This window comes from Gobio gobio, assembly GCF_949357685.1.
Source record: "Gobio gobio genome assembly, chromosome: 12".
Lineage (NCBI taxonomy): Eukaryota > Metazoa > Chordata > Actinopteri > Cypriniformes > Gobionidae > Gobio > Gobio gobio.
This window is the reverse complement of record NC_137105.1, coordinates 53,038,600-53,063,346: the sequence shown is the minus strand read 5'-3', so window position 1 is coordinate 53,063,346 and position 24,747 is coordinate 53,038,600. Positions and strand designations below refer to the sequence as shown.

General features: G+C 42.2%; 2 protein-coding genes across 3 annotated transcripts in view; one reads left to right on the top strand and one right to left on the bottom strand.

The window, feature by feature from the left end:
• Positions 1-10,179, bottom strand: part of il20ra (interleukin 20 receptor, alpha) — a 13,258-nt gene extending 3,079 nt beyond the window's left edge. Inside the window, exons 1-6 of the mRNA XM_079830907.1 lie at positions 10,001-10,179; positions 9,357-9,483; positions 6,165-6,370; positions 3,974-4,149; positions 2,100-2,244; positions 1,721-1,860 (exon numbers count right to left, since the gene is read on the bottom strand). Coding sequence (XP_079687033.1) covers positions 1,721-1,860; positions 2,100-2,244; positions 3,974-4,149; positions 6,165-6,370; positions 9,357-9,483; positions 10,001-10,052 — 846 coding nt within the window. The 5' untranslated portion in view covers positions 10,053-10,179. The remainder of the gene's footprint in view (positions 1-1,720; positions 1,861-2,099; positions 2,245-3,973; positions 4,150-6,164; positions 6,371-9,356; positions 9,484-10,000) is intronic.
• A 2,129-nt stretch (positions 10,180-12,308) lies between these two features.
• Positions 12,309-24,747, top strand: part of med23 (mediator complex subunit 23) — a 64,981-nt gene continuing 52,542 nt past the window's right edge. Inside the window, exons 1-11 of one of the 2 annotated variants that reach the window (XM_079831297.1) lie at positions 12,310-12,557; positions 12,667-12,698; positions 12,788-12,875; positions 12,965-13,089; positions 14,021-14,132; positions 14,385-14,483; positions 14,556-14,657; positions 14,737-14,806; positions 14,920-15,032; positions 16,942-17,037; positions 17,482-17,499. In XM_079831297.1, coding sequence (XP_079687423.1) covers positions 12,507-12,557; positions 12,667-12,698; positions 12,788-12,875; positions 12,965-13,089; positions 14,021-14,132; positions 14,385-14,483; positions 14,556-14,657; positions 14,737-14,806; positions 14,920-15,032; positions 16,942-17,037; positions 17,482-17,499 — 906 coding nt within the window. In that variant the 5' untranslated portion in view covers positions 12,310-12,506. Of the gene's footprint in view, positions 12,558-12,666; positions 12,699-12,787; positions 12,876-12,964; positions 13,090-14,020; positions 14,133-14,384; positions 14,484-14,555; positions 14,658-14,736; positions 14,807-14,919; positions 15,033-16,941; positions 17,038-17,481; positions 17,500-24,747 lie in introns of both variants that reach the window. The other variant, XM_079831298.1, reaches the window with a different exon arrangement.

Here is a 24,747-nt window from a genome sequence, read left to right as displayed (position 1 = left end):
AAACTGAAAGACACAATATATACAAAAAATAAAACTATATATATATATATATATAATTACATTAAAAAGTATAAAAGTCACTCGTTTTTATAAAGTCACACTGTCCAACAGCGACACCCGCAGGTAAAGTTACAGCGGGTTGCCTGAGCCCATTGATTTGAACAGACCTACGAAAGTCGCGCTATGATTGGACGACGGACAGCGTAGCGTGGCATGGGGACGTAATGACGTACTATTAATCGAGCGATGTTCTGTAACATGTAAAACGGGAACATGAACGTAATATTCTAAAAGCAACTCATGTAAACACCTTAATCAGATTATTGCCTTATTCAGAGTAAGGTCAATAATTAGATTACTGCTGTCCATGTAAACGTAGTCACTGACAACATTTCCATGGACAGCAGTAATCTAATTATTGAGCTTATTCTGAATAAGACTATATTCTGATTAAGGTGTTTACATGAGTTGCTTTGAGAATATTCCGTTCATGTTCCCGTTTTACATGTTATAGAACATAACTCGATTAATGGCACGTCATGTAATGGCGTCCAATCATAGCGCAACTTTTTTGAAGAGACACTGCCCATCTTGCCTCCTTCTTGACAGCCTACATTTCGAATAATAGCTTTGATTAATGATGAAAATTATTTGATAATGCGACTAAAATAGGCATACTCCACATGTCTTAATTCGATTTTTGTTTAATTTGATTATGGCTTTAACCGGATTAAGGTAAGGGGGGGGGGGGTGCCTTTGGGGGCTCGAACCCCTGACCTTTTTGAAAATTTACCAAAAGTGCCCCTCTCAACAATCATCAATAATATTGTGACAAATAAAACAGAATTTGAATTATAATTAATATAACATCGTGTTCAAAACGGTAACAAAGTGCTCAAATGTCCCGTTTATCTTTTACGTATCTGTCAGTCTGAGATGTCGTTGCCATGGCGTGTTGCTATGGTTGGTGTGTGTGTGCTTGACTGCTCATTCTGACGCTCCTCTATATATTTTTCTTTGTGTTGTAATAATTCTGCTCATTGTAAAAGTAGAATACAATAAGTTTGTATCTGTAATCTCAGATTCATAATTGTCTGCTTACAACAGCGGTCGGGAAGCTCAGTGTAAAAACAATCCAAACAATCACGATTTTGAAACCTTTCATTATTAATCAAAGCTATTATACGAAATGTAGGCTGTCAAGAAGGAGGCAAGATGGGCAGTGTCTCTTCAAAAAAGTCGCGCTATGATTGGACGCCGGGCGTTGCATGGGGACGTAATGACGTACCATTAATCAAGTTATGTTCTATAACATGTAAAACAGGAACATGAACGGAATATTCTCAAAGCAACTCATGTAAACACCTTAATCAGAATATTGTCTTATTCAGAATAAGCTCTTTAATTAGATTACTGCTGTCCATGTGAATGTAGTCAGTGAGAAATTCCTCCAGTGTAGATCAGCTGTTCAGTGTCATTTATTCCTGTGATCAAAGCAGTCCAGTCCTCAGTGTCACATGACCCTTCAGGAATCATTCTCATACTAACCCAACCCTGAGTAGTGTTTTATGAGCAGTGGGATAAAATCTCTCTCTGTGTAGTTATGAGAAATATGAGCCCAAGTCAAACAAGCCCTCAGTTCTGTGAGAGATTGCAGTCAGTAAACACTGTTATCTATAGCGTGTGTGTGTGTGTTGTGCAGGTGTGTGTGTGATCTTACAGCGCTCTTGGGCAGGGTCTGCCTGTGGTCAGTGATGTAGCAGTGGATGAGGCCGGCGAGCACAGCCAGCACACACACACACAGCGCAGACGGCAGAACTCCTCCCAGCACGGCAGCCAGCAGCTGATCTCTGAACGGATCTACAGCGGAGAGAAACCATCGCCATCAGCTTACACACACACACACACACACACCTGAAGCACGAGGAAGTCCAGCTCAGAGCACGCTGGGAAAACACCTCCGCTCCAGTCATGGTATGCAGAAACTGATAAAGGGCAAAGGTTTCCTCAACCTGTCACTTATGTCAATCAAACACTGCTCAAACCTGTTCATTCTGAAAGTGAAACTCCAGAATCTGTGAGTGTGTTCACTGCGGTACCTTTGGGAGTGTGTGCGCACAGCGGCTCGCTGGGTCTGTAGGCCAGAGGGAGAGACTGGGATTCAGCATAGACCATCACACAGACCTCTGTGGAAAACTCCAGAGGACCCACCCTCACACTCCTGCTCACAACACGCCTGTGATCCTGGGGGAAAACAACAACATGCATTAATTACTGCTTTAATTCCGACCTATTATGCCCCTTTCTGACCTATTCTACTGGGTGGAGTCTATGGTAATTGTGGCGAGTTTGTCAGCAGTCATGGGTGGAGTCTATGGTAATAGTGGCGAGTTTGTCAGCAGTCATGGGTGGAGTCTATAGTGGCGAGTTTGTCAGCAGTCGTGGGTGGAGTCTATGCTAATAGTGGGGTGGAGTCTATGCTAATAGTGGCGAGTCTGTCAGCAGTCGTGGGTGGAGTCTATGGTAATAGTGGCGAATTTGTCAGCAGTCGTGGGTGGAGTCTATGGTAATAGGGTCGAGTTTGTCAGCAGTCATGGGTGGTGTCTATGGTAATAGGGTCGAGTTTGTCAGCAGTCGTGGGCGGAGTCTATGGTAATAGGGTCGAGTTTGTCAGCAGTCGTTTGTGGAGTCTATGGTAATAGGGTCGAGTTTGTCAGCAGTCATGGGTGGAGTCTATACTAATAGGGTCGAGTTTGTCAGCAGTCGTGGGCGGAGTCTATGGTAATAGGGTCGAGTTTGTCAGCAGTCGTGGGTGGAGTCTATACTAATAGGGTCGAGTTTGTCAGCAGTCGTGGGCGGAGTCTATGGTAATAGTGGCGAGTTTGTCAGCAGTCATGGGTGGAGTCTATAGTGGCGAGTTTGTCAGCAGTCGTGGGTGGAGTCTATGCTAATAGTGGGGTGGAGTCTATGCTAATAGTGGCGAGTCTGTCAGCAGTCGTGGGTGGAGTCTATGGTAATAGTGGCGGATTTGTCAGCAGTCGTGGGTGGAGTCTATGGTAATAGGGTCGAGTTTGTCAGCAGTCATGGGTGGTGTCTATGGTAATAGGGTCGAGTTTGTCAGCAGTCGTGGGCGGAGTCTATGGTAATAGGGTCGAGTTTGTCAGCAGTCGTTTGTGGAGTCTATGGTAATAGGGTCGAGTTTGTCAGCAGTCATGGGTGGAGTCTATACTAATAGGGTCGAGTTTGTCAGCAGTCGTGGGCGGAGTCTATGGTAATAGGGTCGAGTTTGTCAGCAGTCGTGGGTGGAGTCTATACTAATAGGGTCGAGTTTGTCAGCAGTCGTGGGCGGAGTCTATGGTAATAGGGTCGAGTTTGTCAGCAGTCGTGGGCGGAGTCTATGGTAATAGGGTCGAGTTTGTCAGCAGTCATGGGTGGTGTCTATGGTAATAGGGTCGAGTTTGTCAGCAGTCATGGGTGGTGTCTATGGTAATAGGGTCGAGTTTGTCAGCAGTCATGGGTGGTGTCTATGGTAATAGGGTCGAGTTTGTCAGCAGTCGTGGGTGGAGTCTATGGTAATAGTGGCGAGTTTGTCAGCAGTCGTGGGCGGAGTCTATGGTAATAGGGTCGAGTTTGTCAGCAGTCATGGGTGGAGTCTATGGTAATAGTGGCGAGTTTGTCAGCAGTCGTGGGTGGAGTTTATGGTAATAGGGTGGAGTCTGTCAGCAGTCATGGGTGGAGTCTATGGTAATTGGGCCGAGTTTGTCAGCAGTCGAGGGTGGAATCTATGCTAATAGGGCCTTGTCAGTCAGCAGTCATGGGTGGTGTCTATGCTAATAGGGCCGAGTTTGTCAGCAGTCGTGGGTGGAGTCTATGCTAATAGGGCCGAGTTTGTCAGCAGTAATGGGTGGAGTCTATGCTAATAGGGCCTTGTCAGTCAGCAGTCGTGGGTGGAGTTAGTGTCATTTTCACTAACCGTGTGATTTCTCCTGCTGTTGAACACAGACACGTGGTAGATCATGTCTGGGAAGATCTCCCAGAGGGACTTGTCTTTCCTCATCCTCTTAGTCCTCCACCTGAAGGGCCCGTTTATGGTGATGTTGATGTAGTTCTGCAGCACGTGCAGCTCCACCAGCGGCGCTCCGAGAACCGCTGCGGGACAGAGACTGATGAGCTCAATGATTGGCCTTTATGAGGCTCAGAGTTCAGCCCTGTGATTACTGTAATCAAGGCAAGCCATATGCATGTATATAAACAGCATGCTGAGGAGTGAACGTGAGAAAGAGCCAGCGCAGTGTACACACAAAGACTTGTTAACGCTGCACCCCAGAGAGAACATTCCTGAGTCGCAGCATTCCAGGCCACTCTCCCTCCGCTTGAAGGGTGTTGCAGGGCTGGACGGGGTTTCTGGAGAACTAATTGAGGAACAATTTAGTTAGGTGGATTAAAGCATTTGTCTTTCCGTTTCCTAACATAACGTGAGCATTTATAGGATTACAGCCTGTAAAACAAGCTCAGGTCTTTGTCTCATGAGAGCTCAGATTTCTCTCTGACTGCTGGGAAAACACTGAAACTGCAGCAGCTTAGAAACTATTTCATACACCACACAATAAACGGCTGATCTGAACTCAAAGTCTATTCTGTGATAATAACCGGCCGGCCCGGCTGTCCATTATCTCACCAGTTACATGGACATAATGATTTGAGTTCAAATGACTTTAAACTTTTATTACACAAGAAGAAAGGAAAACGTGTCCAGGAACACTGAAGCTCTTCCTGATCAAACGGTGTTTGCTTTGCAGTTAGTGCTGGGCGGTATGACCAAAAATATATATCACCGTATTTTTCTAAATTAAATCGGTTTCACGGTGTATGACAGTATTTTTTCCCCTATGCATGACCGGGTGATAAAATACTGCAGTAGATTCACTAGAATGCCCTATTTTACTGTCATGGTGAGTGAATATTGTAGGAAAATTCCACACTAGAGTTAATGCAGGTTTGCAAAGCCCCACAAAATGATGCTATGGAGAGACAACCAATAAAACACAGACCTGCAACACACTCATTACAGGCACATGAATATTAAAATATGACCACAGAGAGAGAAAAAAAAACAGAGTTGAGGGCACCGTAAGCATTTAAAAAATCTTATCTTGTTCAACAAGTCAACAAACGGGCAAAACGAGGGAGAAACGCGGATATTTGCAATACATTTAAGAGCACTCTCTAAACAAATGACACATCAGTTTAACAGAAAGAATAAAGCAGTTACTTTTGGCCATTCTTCTTTGAATTGTCAGCTTATTTATTAACTTACATCATTCATTGTCTTTTGTATAGCAGAATAATCCACCGTGGTCGTGATCAGACGTATGGTTGTATCGGTGTAGCCAAATCAGTGCACATTTCATTTGAAGAAGACGTGATGAAATATGTGCGCATACACGCTTCGGGTTCACGTTTAGAGCACTATAGTATATGAAATATGTCCATAAAAAACTTAAACGCGCTCGCTGCGGTCTATATCTGATATATGATCCATGTGTCGAGCGTTGTTAAACCCATTGCGGCGCTCCGTGCTGAAACCGCTCTCTCGCGCGCGCGTGTAGTTTGAATTCTCCTCTGTAATCAAGGGCTGAATCCGAAATCGCCCCCTATAACCTGAAATAGGGCATTATTTGGAGGGGACAGCACTTTGTAGTGGTGTCCGAAACCATAGTGAACGTTATAAAGTGCACTCATTCTATCCCACATCGCACCGCAATAACGAGTGTACAGCTGATGTACACACAACGCTGTCCGACTTCACACACTCGTTTTCATTCACTCCTTCAAATGAAGTGATAATGTAGGGAATGGTGAATGAGGGTGAATCTGGTTAACATGTCTTTGTGTGCTCATTCTCACACTGAAAGCTCTCCTCTGCAGCCTGGGGAATCAGTTGAGTGGATTGAACCATGTGAACTGTGCAATGTTCAAACATTTCCTAATAAAATACAGTGTCCAAACATGGCCATATTGGGCTTGGCCTCATAAATGCAGCTATATTTTATGACATGTCTCTGTGTGCATTCAAATCAGTGTCAAGCTAAACTCTATTTGTACTGGCTTTAATAAGCGGTGATAGACGATCAGAAGTGTTTTTCAGTTCATGGGTCACTCACTGTCGGCCATGGGGTTGAATCTGTCCGTGCTCTCGCTCCAGAGGGACTGTGTGTGAGCGCTGACGGCTCGGACTCTGGCGAAGTACTCGTCCCACCGGTCAAAGGTCTCCTGAGACACGTCACACTGGCTCTGTGTGATGGAGCTGCACTGCTCCACCCGCCTCCACCGCAGCTGCCCAACACCGCTCTGCAGCGCATCGCCGTATCTGCGGGATCACAGTTCATGTCACATTACAGCTTCAGGAAAGCAGAACTATTCCTTCATCCCTCTCTGTTCTAGCTTGAGCTGTTTTTATCGCCTCTTTAAGATCAATCATGTGCTGTATTTATGTTTATGTAAATATTGGTTTTGTGGGGGTCAGTATATATCTGGACAACTAACGTCTTCACTAACTTCTCCTTTCTTCATCATTCTCTTTAGATCATATATATGAACACACACAAAATTGAGGGAATGGAGCGGAACACTATATGTAGCGGATGAACTGTTCGCTGGGTCCTAAAGTCAGTTGATCTTCAGTATGCATTCAGATACACATGTAGACATTATAACATTTCTATGACATTTTTATATATTATAAATATTTGGTAAAATTTAACTTTAATGTTGAGCATTTTTCTAGGCTTTTCTATGTGTACTGAAGGAGGTCAAATTGACCCGCGAAGGAAGGATTTGTTACTTTTTTAAATTTCAACCACACAAACTTTTTGTGTGTATTCGTGGTTCAAGTGCGACAAAAGCCCCTAAGCTCATGTGACAAACACATTTTTTTTCAAAAATTAATCTTGGGTCAAAATGAGCCGATGGTTTCTCATAATTTCACTGTCTGCGTGATCAGGATTCAGAATATATTCAAAGCAAGGCTTTTCCTGCTAACCCAAACAAACAAAATATTTCTATTTCTTGAAATAGATGTTAAAGGTGCAGTGTGTAAGTTTTAGCGGCATCTAGTGGTGAGTAGGGCTGAAACGATTAGTCGACGTCGACAATAAAAAATTGTCGACAAATATCTTTGTTGTGGAGTAGTCGTTTGATCTCATGTGCCCTAATGTAAGGGCCTGCAATATCACGATCTGACCACTACGCCGCTGTAGCGCTAGAGTGTAAAGCAGCCCGTACAAATGTTGCGGTAGAAGAAAACAGCGCAAATGACAGAGTGCAAACTAATCTGAACTAGCAAGATGTGGGAAAGTTTCACAAAACTTCAAACTAAGGCTGCGTCTCAATCAGCTCTGGTTCAGAGGTCAGGGCACTGATCAGGGATCAGCCCATTGACTCTTGCCCTGACCTCTGAACCAGGAGCTGATTGAGACGCGCAAGGCCAAACTTTTGACGGGAGCACAACGTGTTGGAGCACTTAAAGAGGAAACAACTAACTAACTAGCGGTACATCTCTCTATTAGAGAATGCAATACTACTAATAATTGTAATATTAACAATAATAATATAATTACAGTAATGTGGTGATTTATTTAGCATAGAATAAAGTTTGATGGAGCTTGGAGTCAGGACTGTTTTTATTATTATAACACTATTAGGTATTATAGTCTCAGCCTGTATTTTGTTCCATATGCGTGAAGACTTACAAAAGGCGATGATAGGACGAATATCATGTCAGTTACTTTTTCATATTGTTAATTAAAAGGTGAATGAGAATCTGTCAGCTCAATTGTCATGTAAGGGATTAATATTATGTCATTTTGTCTGCGATGTCATTTGCAGATTAATATTTTTACCATTCTTTGTGTCCTGAAGTAAATGTCCTCTTTTTCTGTTTCAGTTCTAAGAAAAGCAGAGGGCCTATTATTGTTTTACAGATGAAGCTCTTAATACTGCTGCCAGAGATGTTTACATTCAAACATCTATTAGTCTGTAATGCAGCTAATTTTTGTTTATTATTATTTATTTTTTCAATTTAAAGCGAACAGAATATTTAAACAATGCTTAGAGAGCATGTGTGTGTGATTTGAGTTCTGAGAACTTGGCTCAAAGTTCATTAAAACAACCATTTCAAAAGCTGAAGTGACTTTCTTTTTTATATATTATAGTTAGAATATGTATAACTCAATGTTTTAACTAATTGAAAAAGCTGAATAATCGTTCAAAACTTTCTGATTAGTCGTCGACGCAATGACAATAATCGATGATAAGTCAATTAATCGTTCTAATAATCGTTAGATTAATCGATTATTAAAGCTACACTGTGTGATATTTTCCTCCATCTAGTGGTGTAAAGGTATATGACCATCCAGTGAATATTAGTTTCTGTTCCTCTCAATTCCGATTTCGTTTTATCTCTACGGTGGCTGATTTAGTCCAAGATTAACATGGCTTCCAGTTCGACCTCGTCCACATTAGACACGGTGCCATCGAGTGTTAAAACACCAAAGGCAAAGCTTGAATTTACAGGAATGTCCCTCTTTGGCTAATGTACTTTCAAGATGGAGGGGCAACATGGCGACCGGCATTCGAACCCTCACCCGTATGTGTTTACAATGGCATATTATAAACTTACCAGAATACTTTATTACTTGAAAGAAGTAAATATACATTAATGAGAACATATATTTTTGAAAGTACTAAGTGTTTTTAGCTAAGAATAAACTAAAAAAGTTACACAGTGTAGCTTTAAAATAATCGTTTGTTGCAGCCCTAGTGGTGAGTTTCTGAATTACAATCAGCCACCGCTCACCCCCCAAAATGCTACGGTGGCCGACACAGGACAAAGATGTGGTCATCTGAGACAGCAGAGAGTAGCTAGCGCTCTGTAGAGAAGTTTGTCCCTTTAGACGGGGCTACTGTATGGCGGCACAAAATGGCGGCACAAAATGGCAGCACAAAATGGCGGCTTCACTATAAGGGGACCCGCGGTGTGTGTAGATAGAAACGTCTCATTCTAATGTAATAAAAACATAACGCTTCATAATGTAAGGTCTTTATACTCCTCTGAAAACATTGCATTTCTGTCAATAGATCCTCATAAATACTACACACTGCACCTTTAATTGAAATAAAATCAAATATAAAAATATTTTCCGTCTGTCTGTGTTATGGACTGCATTACCCATAACCCCCTTCCCAGACTCTCAGCTGTGTCTCCTGACCCTGCATATATAAGCCCTGTGTGTTCACTCGTTCAGTGTGAAGTTGTGTGTGTGTGTGAGTGTGTGTGTGTGTGTTATTCGACTCACTTGGCATACTCCACAGAGTAGATGGTGTCGTTGGGAGAGCCTTCTCCGGGCGTCCACCTCACCACGTTCCTCAGGTTGATGGAGGAGAAGTGGACGTTCTGCGGCTCGGGCAGACGCTCAGGTGAGACTGCATCAGAATATCCTCACATTATTATCATACACACACACAGCAACACATGCACACACTCCTGTCTTCTACAGCGGGAGCACAGCTCAGGCATTGTGGAAATAAATCACACTCATGAAACCACAGGAAGAGGCACACGGGTCAATCTGCTTCCTGAGTCTCAAGACCACAGAACCCAGCACATCATAATAAACACTATCAAAAATCACTACATGAATAATAAACTTGTTTCTGCCATGGAATATAAACTTTTACGAGATGATTACGACTTTATAGGCTCTCACAACTAAAAATCATAGTTGTGAGACAGAAAGTCTTATGCAGTTATTCATGAAAAAGCTCCAAACCTTCATTACTTTTATTAATCATATAATTAGTATTATAAATATTAATAATATCTATGCCTATATAAGACTTATAGGTTCGACTCTCCATCACAGAATGAACAGGCGACATTAATATAAATATCTGAGCAGTATCCACCAGGTGAGTGAGTTTGAGAGACGGTGAGATTTACCTGGCGCTCCTCTGGAGAGCAGCCACAGCGCGAGCACTAGCACTGGCTCCATGCCTTCATTCTGTCCCGCTGACCCCGGGCAGTGTGAGTTCAGTCCCGGGCAGAGTGAGTTCCTCGGCGTGTCTCCGGAGCTGACGGGAGCTCGCGCGCTCAGGTAAAGCGCCTCTCTCTCCACAGGTGTTTCTGCGCTGCTGCGCGACACGTGACCTGCCCGAGCCAACCGCTGAAGAGGCGCGCGAGGTTTATTCTGGTTTCCAGGTAACGCCAACGCGACCTGATTGATATTCATGAGCCAGATCCTTATAATAACATTTGAAAAACATTTAAAAAATGTGATACCACCTTACAGTCTAAACTACAACGTCTTACAGGAGCTTTAACTGTTTCTCTTTCTCGAGGGTGTGTGTGTGTGTGTGTGTGTGGTATGACAGCGGACTGGTTATACAGGTGCGACTTCATTACCTGAATGAATGACAAATGATATCACAATCTAAAATATTCTAAATCAATATCTATCCATACATTCATCTTCCATCCATCCATCCATCCATCTATACATCCATCCATCCAGCCATCCATCCATCCTTCCATCTATCCATCCATCCGTCAATCCATCATCCATCCACCCATCCATCTATCTATCTATCTATCTATCTATCTATCTATCTATCTATCTATCTATCTATCTATCTATCTATCTATCTATCTATCTATCTATCTATCTATCTATCCATCCATCCATCCATCCATCCGTCCAGCCATCCTTCCATCTATCTATCCATCTATACATCCATCCGGCCATCCGTCCATCCATCCATCCATCCATCCATCCACCCATCCATCCATCCAACTATACATCCATCCATCCATCCATCCATCTATCCGTCAATCTTTCCATCAGTCCATCCATCCATCCATCCATCCAACTATACATCCATCCATCCATCCATCCATCCATCTATCCGTCCATCTTTCCATCAGTCCATCCATCCATCCATCCATCCATCCATCCAACTATACATCCATCCATCCATCCATCCATCCATCTATCCGTCCATCTTTCCATCAGTCCATCCATCCATCCATCCATCCATCCAACTATACATCCATCCATCCATCCATCCATCCATCTATCCGTCCATCTTTCCATCAGTCCATCCATCCATCCATCCATCCATCAGTCTATCCGTCCATCCATCCATCAGTCCATCCATCCATCCATCCATCAGTCTATCCGTCCATCCATCCATCAGTCCATCCATCCATCCATCCATCAGTCTATCCGTCCATCCATCCATCCATCCATCCATCTATCCATCATCCATCCATCCATCGATCCGTCCATCTATCCATCCATCCATCATCCATCCATCAGTCTATCCGTCCATCTTTCCATCAGTCCATCCATCCATCAGTCTATCTGTCCATCCATCCATCCATCCATCCATCCATCCATCCATCCATCCATCTATCCATCATCCATCCATCCATCCATCCGTCCATCTATCCATCATCCATCCATCCATCCATCTATCCATCATCCATCCATCCATCCGTCCATCTATCCATCAGTCCATCAGTCCATCCATCCATCCATCCATCCATCCATCCATCCATCCATCCATCCATCCATCCATCCATCCATCCATCTATCCATCTATCCATCTGTCATTTTGGATAGATGGATTGAATGTGATTGAAAACATTGAATGTGTTTTGTCCATAGCACTTCCCTTGAATATGTAATGAATATGTGCTGATGCCCTTCAGTTTCAGGTCATGTGACTGTGATTTTGGTTATTATGGGTGATCCTTCTTAATTCTCATCATTGTATTCAGTCAAAATAACAGCACATGCTCTTCCTGTCAGGGATCTGAAAGTAGAAACACTTACTGAAGAACAAAAGATAGTATTATCTCTCGCTCTCTTTACATGCAAATAAGAGGAAACCGTTTCACACCAATTCTTGTCATACAAGGGAAGTTCATTCCCATTATCTCATTATCAGCTTTTGAGTCAAAGGTATAATTACACAAATGGCTGTAAATATAGTGTTATTGTTCAGCTCCCTGTTTGTTTGCTTGTATGATTTTATTCTCAAACTAAAATACTTGTATAATATTAGTTGGGTAACAAGTGGACACAATAATTCTAACAGAAGAGTATATAATGAAGGTAGATTTTATCTAAATAGTTGGGAATATCTCTAATAATTAAACTATTGTGATTTATCGATTTGTTTTTGTTTGTTTTCCCCGTCCGAGAAGGCTCAACAGAAACCGGAACCATCGCTGTGTGATTGTGTGTCACACCGGAATGAGTTCAGCGGCGCGCGTGTTTCCGGCTTGTCTGGACTGGCGTTGGGTTTTTGTTGTGTTCATCAGAGCCTTAGTACAATAAAGTACACACTCTCTCTCTCACACACACACACACACACACACACACACACTTTAAACATGGAGCTGTAAGTTTGTGAAGTCCTGTCCTGCGACGAGCTCTCACACCATGGCGGTCCCGATGGAGAGTCAGCTCCAGAGCATCTTTGAGGATGTAGTGGTGGGTGATTTCACTGCACGATCCTTTCATCCATTAAAACAGTGTCCCATAAAATGTTGTCTTATAAAACGATAAACAAATACATATTTAAATGCTTTGTTTACATCAGAAAACGGAGGTGATAGAAGAGGCGTTTGCTGGGTGAGTAAATAACAAAGACTGATAATACAGCTAACCTGTAGTTGGATAAGAGAATGAGTCTCTCTCTCTCTGTGTGTGTGTGTGTGTAGGATGTTCATGGACAGTGCGGAGGATGAGAGGAACAAGCTCCTGAGCTGTTTAGGAGCCTTCAGACAGTACTGGAGCGGTCTTCCTCAGGTCAGATCACACCATCACTGCTGTCCATCATCAGGAGCCTTTATGAGAAACTCGCCAATATTCCAGTTGTGTTTAATGTGTGTGTGCAGGAGTCACATGATCAGTGTGTGCAGTGGATCGTCCGCTTCATTCATGGCCAGCACAGCCCCAAACGCATCGCCTTCCTGTACGACTGCCTGGCCATGGCGGTGGAGACCAGTCTGCTGCCACCCAGGTCAGAACCACAGCTCTGTGTGTGTGTGTGTGTGTGTGTGTGTGTGTGTGTGTGTGTGTGTGTGTGTGTGTGTGGGCATGTTTTTGTGAAATATCAGGACACAAATGTGTATAATGACATGGGTATGACACAGGTATTACAAAAAGAGGGTGAAATATGAGGACGTTCCCCATGTCCTCACTTTTCAAAATGCTTATAAATCACAGAATTAGTTTTTTTTTCACAGAAAGTGAACTGCACAATCTCCTGTGATGGGTAGGTTTAGGGGCAGGGGCAGTGTGTGTGTGTGTGTGTGTGTGTGTGTGTGTGTGTGTATGATGGGTAGGTTTAGGGGCAGGGGCAGTGTAAGGGGATAGAAAATATGGTTTGTACGGTATAAAAACCATTCACGCCTATGGAATGTCCCCACATTTCACAAAAAAAACCCTGTGTGTGTGTGTGTGTGTGTGTGTGTGTGTGTGTGTGGGCATGTGTGTGTGTGTGTGAAACACTAGGAGTTAGTTGTGGTTTCCAGGAGTACATGCATAACACATGAGAATAGGAAGAACACTTAAATAGTCTTGAAGTAATATACATCTAGATTTGAAGACTTGTATACAGATCAGACTTGACATATAGAGCTGTCAAACGATTCATCACATCCAAAATAACAAACATCAACTCTGAGGACAAAATGTTCACTTGCTGCCTAATATATCCCACCCACTAACAGGAGATCATCAGTGTTATTCACTTCACCGGTCATAATGTTATGCCTGATCGGTGTATATACATCTGTATGAATAGAAATATGTATTTTTATAGTCTCTATGTACTGCCTAACTCTCAGGTAATAGTAGTAAATCCTTTATTCATTCGTTACAAACAGAACTCAGAGCCTCAGCGCTCATGTTTAGGGTCATGTGACTCAGCTCTGTGATGTGTTTTGCAGGATGGTGTGTCAGGCTCTGATTGGCTCAGACAGTCTGGAGTGGGAGAGGACGCAACTCTGGGCTTTGACCTTCAAACTCATCCGCAAAATCATTGGAGGAGTCGACTATAAGGTGAAGAGAGAAACTGCACACCTGAGCTGCTGAACACTGACACCACTGAAACCTGTGTTTGTGAAATCATAGAAGAGTTTGTGTTATGTGTCATCTGACCAATCAGAGCAGAGTAGACCAATCACAGCACACTGGACCATCTGACCAATCAGAGCAGAGTAGACCAATCACAGCAGACTGGGCCATCTGACCAATCAGAGCAGCCCTGTTTAAGCTCTCTCTCTCTCTCTGTGTGTGTGTGTGGTGTTTCAGGGCGTCAGGGATCTTCTGAAGGCCGTGCTGGACAAGATTCAGACCGTCCCAAACTTCGTGAGCTCTGCTGTGGTTCAGCAGCTGCTGGCGGCACGAGAGGTACGCTAGAGTTCACAGGTCACGTCTCTTCTGCTGCTGTTTCCTGGCTGTGATTAATTGTCCTGTGTGAAGGTGGTGGAGTATATACTGGACCGCAACGCTTGCCTGCTGCCCGCGTACTTCGCAGTGACTGAGATCCGGAAGCTGTATCCCGAGGGGGCGCTCTCTCACTGGGTAACTCTCCGGCCCAGGGGTCAGGGGTTACTGAACTCCAGCTGCTCTTCTCAGACTAACCCTGTGTTTGTGCTTTCAGCTGCTGGGCAGCCTCATATCAGACTTTGTTGATAGTTTCAGACCGACCGCCCGGATTAACTCCATCTGTGGTAAGACACACCCTCATCTCTGTGTTGTGGAATACTGTGGGGCATATCCCACAAGCCCCTGCGGCAGTCAGATGTTTGAATAGTGTGTGTGTGTGTGTGTGTGTGTGTTTCAGGGCGCTGCAGTCTTCTGCCGGTGGTGAATAACTCTGGGGCCATCTGTAACTCGTGGAAGCTGGACCCGAGCACTCTGCGGTTCCCTCTGAGGGGAATGCTGCCCTATGATAAGGTGTTGATCAATCTCACACAGGGCTCGACATTAACGCTTGTCCAGGACAAGTGGATTTTTTGAAGGGGCAAGTGAAAGAGAATTTGACTTGCCCGACCGGACAAGTGTCCTGATAAAACATCATTAACAAAAAATAATTAGGGAATCACCAAAATGCAAGAATGATTCTGCACTCATTAGTGTAAGTGGAGATCGATAGTGGATAATAATATATCATGTATAATGAACTGACACTAACTATAACGTTGACGCTCGCGCAGCCTCTCGAGGAGAAATCACAACAAACGCTCATCAACTCAGTAACACACCGCAGTAAACATGTAGAAATGTGGAGTTTATTTATATTCATAACATATGATACAGTTGCAGCGTCACATTACCAAGAGTGCTGTTTTCCTGAATAACATCACGACTGAAAACGTCACGCTGATTTCATATGACCGTTCCATAAACAATAAGTCACTTACATTTTAGATGCAATATTGACTGTTTTGTTCTATTTCAGCAGCGAAAATAGTTCCAAAGATCACAGCAGAACCATAACACTTCTCACAGCATCAGTGTGTGTTAGTCAATGATTCAGCGTTTGAATGAATCGGTTGAATCAAAGATTCAATGACCTGTTAGTAAACAACTGCCTCATTCCTGAATGAATCAGCGTTTGAACGAATCGACTCAATGACTCACTCATACAGACGTTCACCTGACGCCACCTACTGGTGGTTTAGTTTCATGTTTAAACATTCTTTCCAACTTTTATAATATTTAAAAATATTTAAAATAATCTCATTACATTATTTAATGCAGATGTAATTTTTCAGTGTAAACGATTTGATTGGTAACAGCCCTATAGTGTCTTATTCTAATTTAATTTATTGATCGAATGTAAGAATATAAAAGGAAAGCTGAAGCATAGCCTATATTTAATAAGATTAGGGGAAAATGCCCTTTATAAAAGTTAAAAATATCACAAATATGCAGATTTAAATATGTCAAAGCTGATTGAACACTGGTGAGAATATTGCTTCAGAATACATTTTATTTACAACACACAAAACATTTTTTTTACTCGGACAAGTGAATGTCAAGCCCTGCTCACATACGATCGTGTCAGAACGGACAGTTGAAGCCAAATAACTCCAAGCACAAAGACCCTGGACTGACTGTGATTGATCAGTGCATGTGATTCACACAAACAATAATGTTTTAACTAGGGCTGCTCAGGATTGACAATATATACAATATTTAGTTTTTCTGCAATATATATTGCAATATGAAAATACAAAATAGTCCCTCCAGTTTTTCGTGATTCCGCGATCGCCGAATACAATGCAAAATCAACAAAATGTTGCAGTTTTTTTGCGATCCTGCATAATTTCACCGCAAAATAAATTGCAAAAAATTTATTTTAATAACAAATATAAATTACATTATCTAATTGACCTCTCTCTAATTTATTTAAAGGGTTAGTTCACCCAAAAACATGTGACAAGCGACCTCTGACCTGATACATGATGTAGGAGTAGCATAAGCTCAGGTGAGAGTCGACGCCTCTCGCAGTTCAAACAAAAAACTCAAGCTTCTCCCACATTTCTCTTTGGTTTTAGACTAATTTGTGACCGGTGTTTTGATTTGCTTCACTCTCGGTGCTTCTGCGTTCATCAATACGCCGTGCATCGGGTCAGAGGTCACTTGTCATGCATCGGGTCAGAGGTCACTCTTCCACTGGAAAAAAATGTGTTTACCATTTTATAAAACTTTTTGTTTCTGTCAAAACCAGCATCATTTGATCTGTGTGGTTTGGATGTTACCTTAGATCTGCTCCACCTGCCCATATTGTATGAAGCCCTGCAGACTCTGTGTGAGTGTTTAAATAAAATGTGTGTGTGTGTGTGTGTGTGTCCTGCAGGACCTGTTCGACCCACAGACGGGTCTGCTGAGGTATGTGCTGGAGCAGCCGTACTCCAGAGACATGGTCTGCAACATGCTGGGCCTCAACAAACAGGTGCCGCCCGCTCTCTCTCTCTCTCTCTCCCTGTGCTTTCCTCTGTCTCTCAGTGCTCTCTCTCCCTCCTCTGCCTCGCATGTCCATCCCCTTCTCTGTGATGAGAGGCTGACGCAGAGGCGTGGAGAGATCAGCTGCTTGTAGTTTGAGTAGTCCCACACTCCCTCCCACAGGAAGTGAACGGCCAGCCTCCACCATACTCCCTGCCAGACCCGCTCCTTCATGAGCCGCCAGATCTCTCTCTGTGTCCCGGTCTGGGTCTGGGAGGGAGTATCGCCCCACCTGTCCCTCTCACACCTGTCTCAGGGGGTGTGGTTTGGCTTGACTGACAGGGTTACTTGGAGCTGGCCTCCTAGTCACTGTATTTGTGTTTTCTTTTTTTTCTTCCTTTATTTTTGTTCTGTCCTGTCTTGCCCCGCCCATCCTCCTCCTCCAATGCTCTAGACCTTGAACATTGCTCAGGTATGTTCACAATCTTACTGTTGTATTGTGACTAACCAGACTCTGGAAGCTTCCTCATAGCCAAACTCGACGAGTCCGTCTAATTACGATTGAAGAACAACCTCAAGTCAAACGTAGGGCTTGAAATTACTGAGTGCCACGAGCAATTATTAGAGCATTCGAAAGACTGACCGAGAAATTCATCAGCTTTTCCACAGCACTTTCAGCCAAACTGCTCTCTCTCTTTCCCAAAAATGGATTGATTCTTCTTCCAAATGTCTTGCCAATGTCATTTTTAGATCGGAGAGGTCTTCGCTGTTGTAGTATGTGGGTCATTCACAGGAAACGGTGCCATTGAAACAGTGTTATTATTATGAACGCTACAGTATTTGTACTGAAAATGATCAGTACGGCTCTTTTGCTTCGTGTCCCGAATGGCGTCTGCGTGCACAACGAGAGTTTCCCCTCCCTGCCCCAGACTAAAGATCTTTCTAGTCGACTTAAGCCATTAGTCAACTAATCACACGTATGTATCAGAGGGTTAGTTCACCCAAAAATGTAAATTAAAAAGTTAAAAAACAAAGGGTTTATCACTGGACCAAAACAATGACCGTTGGTTGCAGAAAGTGTGTGAGTTTTGACACGTGCGAGAAGTTGATATTGACACTGGTAAGGAGAACAATTTGTCATTAGTGTATGATTGAGAGCTCATATTAAAAACTGATTTTATAGTCGAGTCATGGCAATAAGCTGTATGCCTTTTAAAGAGCAATATATTACTTTAGGGCGTTTTATTCTCGCTGTGGTAAAATTGAAAATATCCTGGAAAATGATGGATGAGAGAGAGTGGGAACCCTGATGAGGCTGACTCTCCACAGTGGACGTGCCTTTAGAGAGAATGCACCTTTCATACAGATTACATATTCAGAGAGCATTTCTTTTTCATTTTGAATTGGTTCATTAAAAAATCGACACTTCAATCTGTCTAAAGATGTATTTGTCATATCTGTGAGGCAAGGATACGCTGAGATTCGGCTCAAGTTCACTGAGCCCGAGACGCCAGATCAAGCACATCCTGATTTGTTTTCATTATTGTACAAAAGCACAACGTTTTGTTGTTGTGAGTTTACACAGATAGAACCGAATGATGTATTACTCGTATCTGTATGCAGTGGTGGAAAGAGTACTGAAAAAACATACTCAAGTAAAAGTACTTGTCCTTAATACTACTCAAAGTAGGAGTAAAAAGTAGCCCTTTTAAAAGTACTCGTGAGTAGTGAGTATTATGCTATGAATGTTATTCCATATACCCTGCAAATTAAAAATGTAGCTTACTCTTTTATGGATGATTCTCAGTAAAAACAAGAGATCACCAACAGTATTTCAATATTTCTCCTACTTTTATTTTTGACTGTTAGCATTAAAAATACAGCCATGTAATATGTGAGAAAGCTGCCAATAATCTGGTAACATTTATGACAAGTATTCTGTAGAGGTTTTCTTGCGATTAATTAAAAAAGATTGCAAAGCGTTGTACATTAACAATTTTACGCTAAAAAAAAGCAGAGTTCTCTCTTTTCAAAACGCATTCATTGCACAGCTTTAATTTCAATGGATGTTTTCTCTGTAAAATCAATACACTAAAGAAATTAGAATTTTTGCTTGCAATTAAAAAAAAAACCCTGATTTATATATGATGTTTTATGAAAGTTATTTGCTATATACATGGACTCAAATTTTAAATCACCATGTGAAAACACATTTCATTAAAATATGCACTTCAATAAGCTGACAGAAAGCAGGTTCATGCGTTTACATGCTGAGCGAAATTCGATGTAAGGGACACAAATCTAGCAGTGACGATCGGTTAATGCCTAATACACTGAAGCCTGAAAAACAATCACGCTAAAGGCAGTGTTTCCAGCAGATAACAGAATACGTACCATTTGTGCGTGTATTAGAACATTTAATATGCTGCAGTCAATTTTTCGTAATTGTTTCACGATTTCAGTCATCATACAGTAACCACGTTGTAATCACGTTGACAGGAAAAAATAAACATAATGTAGCGACGGCAGATTTAGGGAAAGTAGCGCAGTAAAAAAAGCACTTAAAATGTACTCAAGTAAAAATACACTGTTTTTAAACTACTTAATCAAGTACAATTCCTGAGAAAAACTACTCAATTACAGTAACGAGAGTATTTGTAATTCGTTATTTTACACCACTGTCTGTATGATCAAAAATTATTTTAGGTTGTATTTTATTTAAAAGGAAACAAAGCAAGTGATCGCGTCGGCTCCTCCATGTCATGACTTCAGCTTTCACACCTGGAGATGTGCACATTTATCTAGGCTAATGTTAGAGCGCACGGACGGAAAGTTGCTACGTACGTTTCGCATGAACCATATATGAGGTCAAGGACATGCTGTAATCACCACAAGGACCCGCCCTTAAAGGGTTAGTTCACCCAAAAATGAAAATTGTGTCATTAATGACTGACCCTCATGTGGTTGGACACCCGTCAGACCTCCGTTCATCTTCAGACACAAATGAAGATATTTTAGTGTAAAGCTGATGCTCTGAAAGGCCTCCATTGGCTCAACTTTACACTCTCAAGACCCTTAAAAGACACTAAAGACTAAAGTTACAAAGTCCATCTCACTACAGCGGCTCTACAATAACTTTATGAAGCGACGAGAATAGTTTTTGTGCGCAAAAAAAACCCTAAATAACGACTTATATAGTGATGACGATTTCAAAACAAGGCATCATGAAGCTTCGAAGCGTTATGAATCAGTGAGTCGATTCAGCGGTTTGAATCGCCAAATTTTTGCAGTTTGACACGCGATCCGAATCATGATTCGACTCACTGATTCATAACGCTTCGAAGCTTCATGAGGCCGTGTTTTGACATCGTCATCACTATATAAGTCGTTATTTAGCACAAAAATTATTCTCGCCGATTCATAGTTATTTTAGAACCACTGTAGTGAGATGGACTTTGTAACTTTAGTCTTTAGTGTCTTTTAAGGGTCTTGAGAGTGTAAAGTGCATTGAGCCAATGGAGGCCTTTCAGAGCATCAGATTTACACTAAAATATCTTCATTTGTGTCTGAAGATGAACGGAGGTCTGACGGGTGTCCAACCACATGAGGCTCAGTCATTAATGACACAATTTACATTTTTGGGTGAACTAACCCTTTAACATCTGTCCCTCATGGACTGCGTAACTTCGCCACTTCCTGTGGAGTTTTATTTCCTGCGACTGACCGACTAATAACATTTAGGTCGACTAAGCCTCTTCTCGTTGACTAACGTTTAGTGGAATGTTAGGGGGCTGCCCTAAATAATTCTAACCTTCTTCTAAACATATTCAGCTAACATATTCAGCCCTTCAAATATCTTCCCCAATTACAACCACTGTTTAATAAATAAAAGATCATGATTTGGTTCATTTGACCTGCTGTACTGAAGACATATCAATCTGTCTGAGCACTGCTGTCACCACTAACCCAGACCCACTATGGCAGTATTATTTATTTATGAGTTATGAGAGTTTCTGAAAGTGCCTTGTAATAAATCTCAAATTAAAATGAACAAGGAGTTTATTAGCCCATGCATATTTAAATACCCATTCAAAATGTCTTGGGGTTGAAGATCAGTGTAAACATTTCTAATAACAGCTTGACTAGTAAACGGCACATTTACTCTTGAGCCTGCGGAGAGAACGAGTGTGTTTAATGAAATACTGATGACAGCAGAGAAACACTTTATGATGTTACCACCTTAAAAATATAATGTCCGAAAGATGAAATCATCTGTTGAAGAGAGAAATACACGATCCTCTACATGCATAGGATAATATCGTAGTTTCTATAAGAAATTATGGGTAGAATGTTTTGTTCTTTTGTGTATGTCCCCATGTAATGACGCATATTCAGATTTAAATCAGATTACTTTTATATTCCACACTGAAGGAGAGTTGATGTTCATTGTATCAGTAGTAAGTCATGGCGCCTTTTCCTGAGACTGACCCTTAATCTCCCATCATTAGATAAGAAAAGAGTGATGAAACGATAAATGTTAAAGGGATCGTTCACCCATTCTGTCCTCATTTACTCGCCGTCATGTCACTCAAACCTCTTTGACTTTCTCCTGTGGAACATAAAAGGAACCAAAGAGCTTTGGTGACCATTGACTTCCATTGTTTGGTTACTTTGAGACCTTTGTGTTCCTCTAGAGTGTGAGTGAATGATGACAGGAGGATGATTTTTGGTGAACTACCCCTTTAACTTCTATATGACACTATTGCACTAACAGTAGTTCATGACGGAAATCGTGGTGTAGGTGTGCAGTCACTGTGTCCCTCTTTCAGGGACGATAAAGCGTACCTGAGAATGAAGACAATCTGTTAATTTCAAGCCCTGATCGGCGCATGCTGTGTGTGTGTGTGTAGTGGCGGTGCCGTTGTTCAGTGTGTGTTCTGCTGTTATTGGCTCTCTGGTCTGGGTGTTGTGTGCTGCTCAATGCAGACGGGTCACTCACACATCTCCTCAAGATAATACTTGACATTCATGCACCAGCGACCTTCATCATGCTCTTAAAGTCCCCATGAAATCAAATCACAGCTGTGGATTTTGAGCTTATCTACAGTGCCTATAGAAAATCATCATCCCCTGTGAAAATCTTCACCTTTTGTCACATTACACCCTGTAAAATAAATTAAGTCTAACTTTTTTGAGCTGTATGCACACGGTATAACCCTCATCATCAAAGTGAAAATAAAATTTAAAGCAGCAAATTTAGGAGCATCCATTTTCAATCCTGACCAATTGCCCGGTTCTCGCTGAAGAGAAACACCCCCACATCATTATGCTGCCACCACCATGCTTCACAGTAGGTATGGTGTGTTTCGGGTGGGGTGGTGTGTTTGCTTTTCCCCAAGTAGCGATGAAAGAAAGAAGCCTTCCCTAAAAAAAGTGCCACTCTCAGTTTCCTTTGCGCTACGCACACCTGATGCCATCTGGGAAATGTTCTATGGTCTGACGAGACCAACATTTACCTTTTTAGACTGGACTCCAAGAGCTATGTTTGGCGAAAAGCAAAAACAGCACACCACCTGAAACACACCCTACCTACTGAAGCGGTGGCAGCATCATGATGTGGGGTGTTTCTCTTCAGCGAGGACTGGCCGATTGGTCAGGATTGAAGAGAAAATGGATGCTGCCGAATTCGTGAGGAAAACCTGCGTCTCTCTGCTAGACTGCTGAAGATGGACAGATCATTCACCTCCAACAAGACTGTGATCCTAAACATACCGTCAAAAGAACAACGCCGTGAAGAATGGGCAAATATTCCCCAATCTAAGTGTGCAAAGCCAAAGTGTAATGGCTGAAATTAAAGCCAAAGGTGGCTTTACGAAGTATTAAATCAGGGTACTGATGACTTTTCCAACCCTAGTTGGAAGTTTTCAGAAAGTTATTTTCACTTTGATGATCAGGGTTATAACGTGTTCATACAGCTTTAAAAAGTTAGGCTTAATTTATTTGTTTTTACAGGGTGGAATGTGACAAAAAGTGAAGATTTTCACAGGGTATGATGATTTTCTATAGGCACTGTATATGGTAATATACTCCTAAACCTTGACAAAATATGTTTTAACAGACTGAAATATTGATGACCTCACATCTCACAAGCGTGTATGCAAATGCGTGTCCAATAGAATTGGGAGATTGTCCATCCCTTTAAATATAAATGCCACATAATCGGGTAGGGAATTAAATTAGCTCTGTCGTCTGATGGCGGGCGTAAGCTAGTATAATTCCTCTTTGGATTGGAGTAATTAAGGTCTGCAAGTGTCAAATCCTCCAAAAATGAAATCTACAGTGTGTTCACTGCTTCCATCTGTTAATCAAGTGCTGAACCGTTATTTAAATAAAGCCCAATAGGAATTGATTGAATTTTGAAGCTTGAATACAATCAGCAGAAGTCAAAAGCGAAGCGAGGGTTATAAAGCAGTGATCACATGACTTCAACGTCACCATCATTAAACTCTTTCAGTCTTTATGTAAAAACATTAGAGTCAGAAAAGGTGGATTATAAACACAACGAGGCTGTGAAAATGTCTAGTCAGTGGATGAGTTTATCAGTTCGGGTCTCGAGTCTCATTTAGCCGCTTGTTATCAATCAAGACACATTATTTAAAATATCTTGAGCTCGTTCACCACAAACCTTATTTCAAAAAACCCATTGACTTCAGAAACGCCTACACTTTCTCTGCAGCGCTATTGGAAGCAAGCCATTTTCTGTAAATGTGTGTTATGACCCCTGGCTCAAGGGAAGCAACAAAAACAAGACGCACACAAAACCAAATTATAAGCTCAAAAGTGATGTTTATTTAACTACAAAATGAAGGTAACACTAAATAATGGATTGAAAGGAAATAACATCAGTGTGTAAGGCAAGGTGCATGTTTCAAAGTGTAAATGCAGAAAGCAATCAAACAAAACACAAGCAAAGTCTGAAGTCCGTCCTTGGCTCAGCTGGAGATCTCTTTTTAAGTCACAGTATAGGTAAATAACTATAAATAATAAGGACAATAGGTCCTGCCTTCCTGTTTCAATGCAGGTGAAGAAGAGAAATGGGTTCCCTTGCATGGGGACTTTAGACATAGCAAACACACTGTGGCTGTAAATGCCCAGGGATGCGCAGACACACCCGGCGGCTCTGATAGGCCAGTTCCTGCATGCCTCCTCCAATCAGGGGACTGCAGTGCTTCAGAGGCAGGCGTCCTGCTGCACTTCTGACCCGCGGCCACCAGGGGGCGGCACTCTCCTGCCAATCCACCTGATGCACTGCAGCTCTCCCTGCGATCAGGGCTTCTGTGAGCATCTTCATGCCATGCTTTCACTGGTGTGTGTGTGTGTGTGTGTTTGCTGTGAAGCCAGAGGCACTGGCCTGTCCCATTTGTGTTTGGCCATCTCCTGTGACCGTCGTGAGGCCGTGGTGAATATGCTCTGTGTGTCCGGTCAATACAGCAGCTCATGTCTATCAAATGTCTCTTATTTAGCTGTTCTCAATAACTTTGGTCAGATATTAAACTCTGTATAAGCTCAGTTTGAGTCGTGCACCTGCAGTTCATAGTTCTTAGGGGAAAACAAGACTTTCCTCCATTGACCGCCAGTCATTTTTACAGAGTACTAATGCATTAACACAGTGATATTAACCCTCTGCTGCTCTTCCTTTAGGGGTTGCACTGGTCATCTT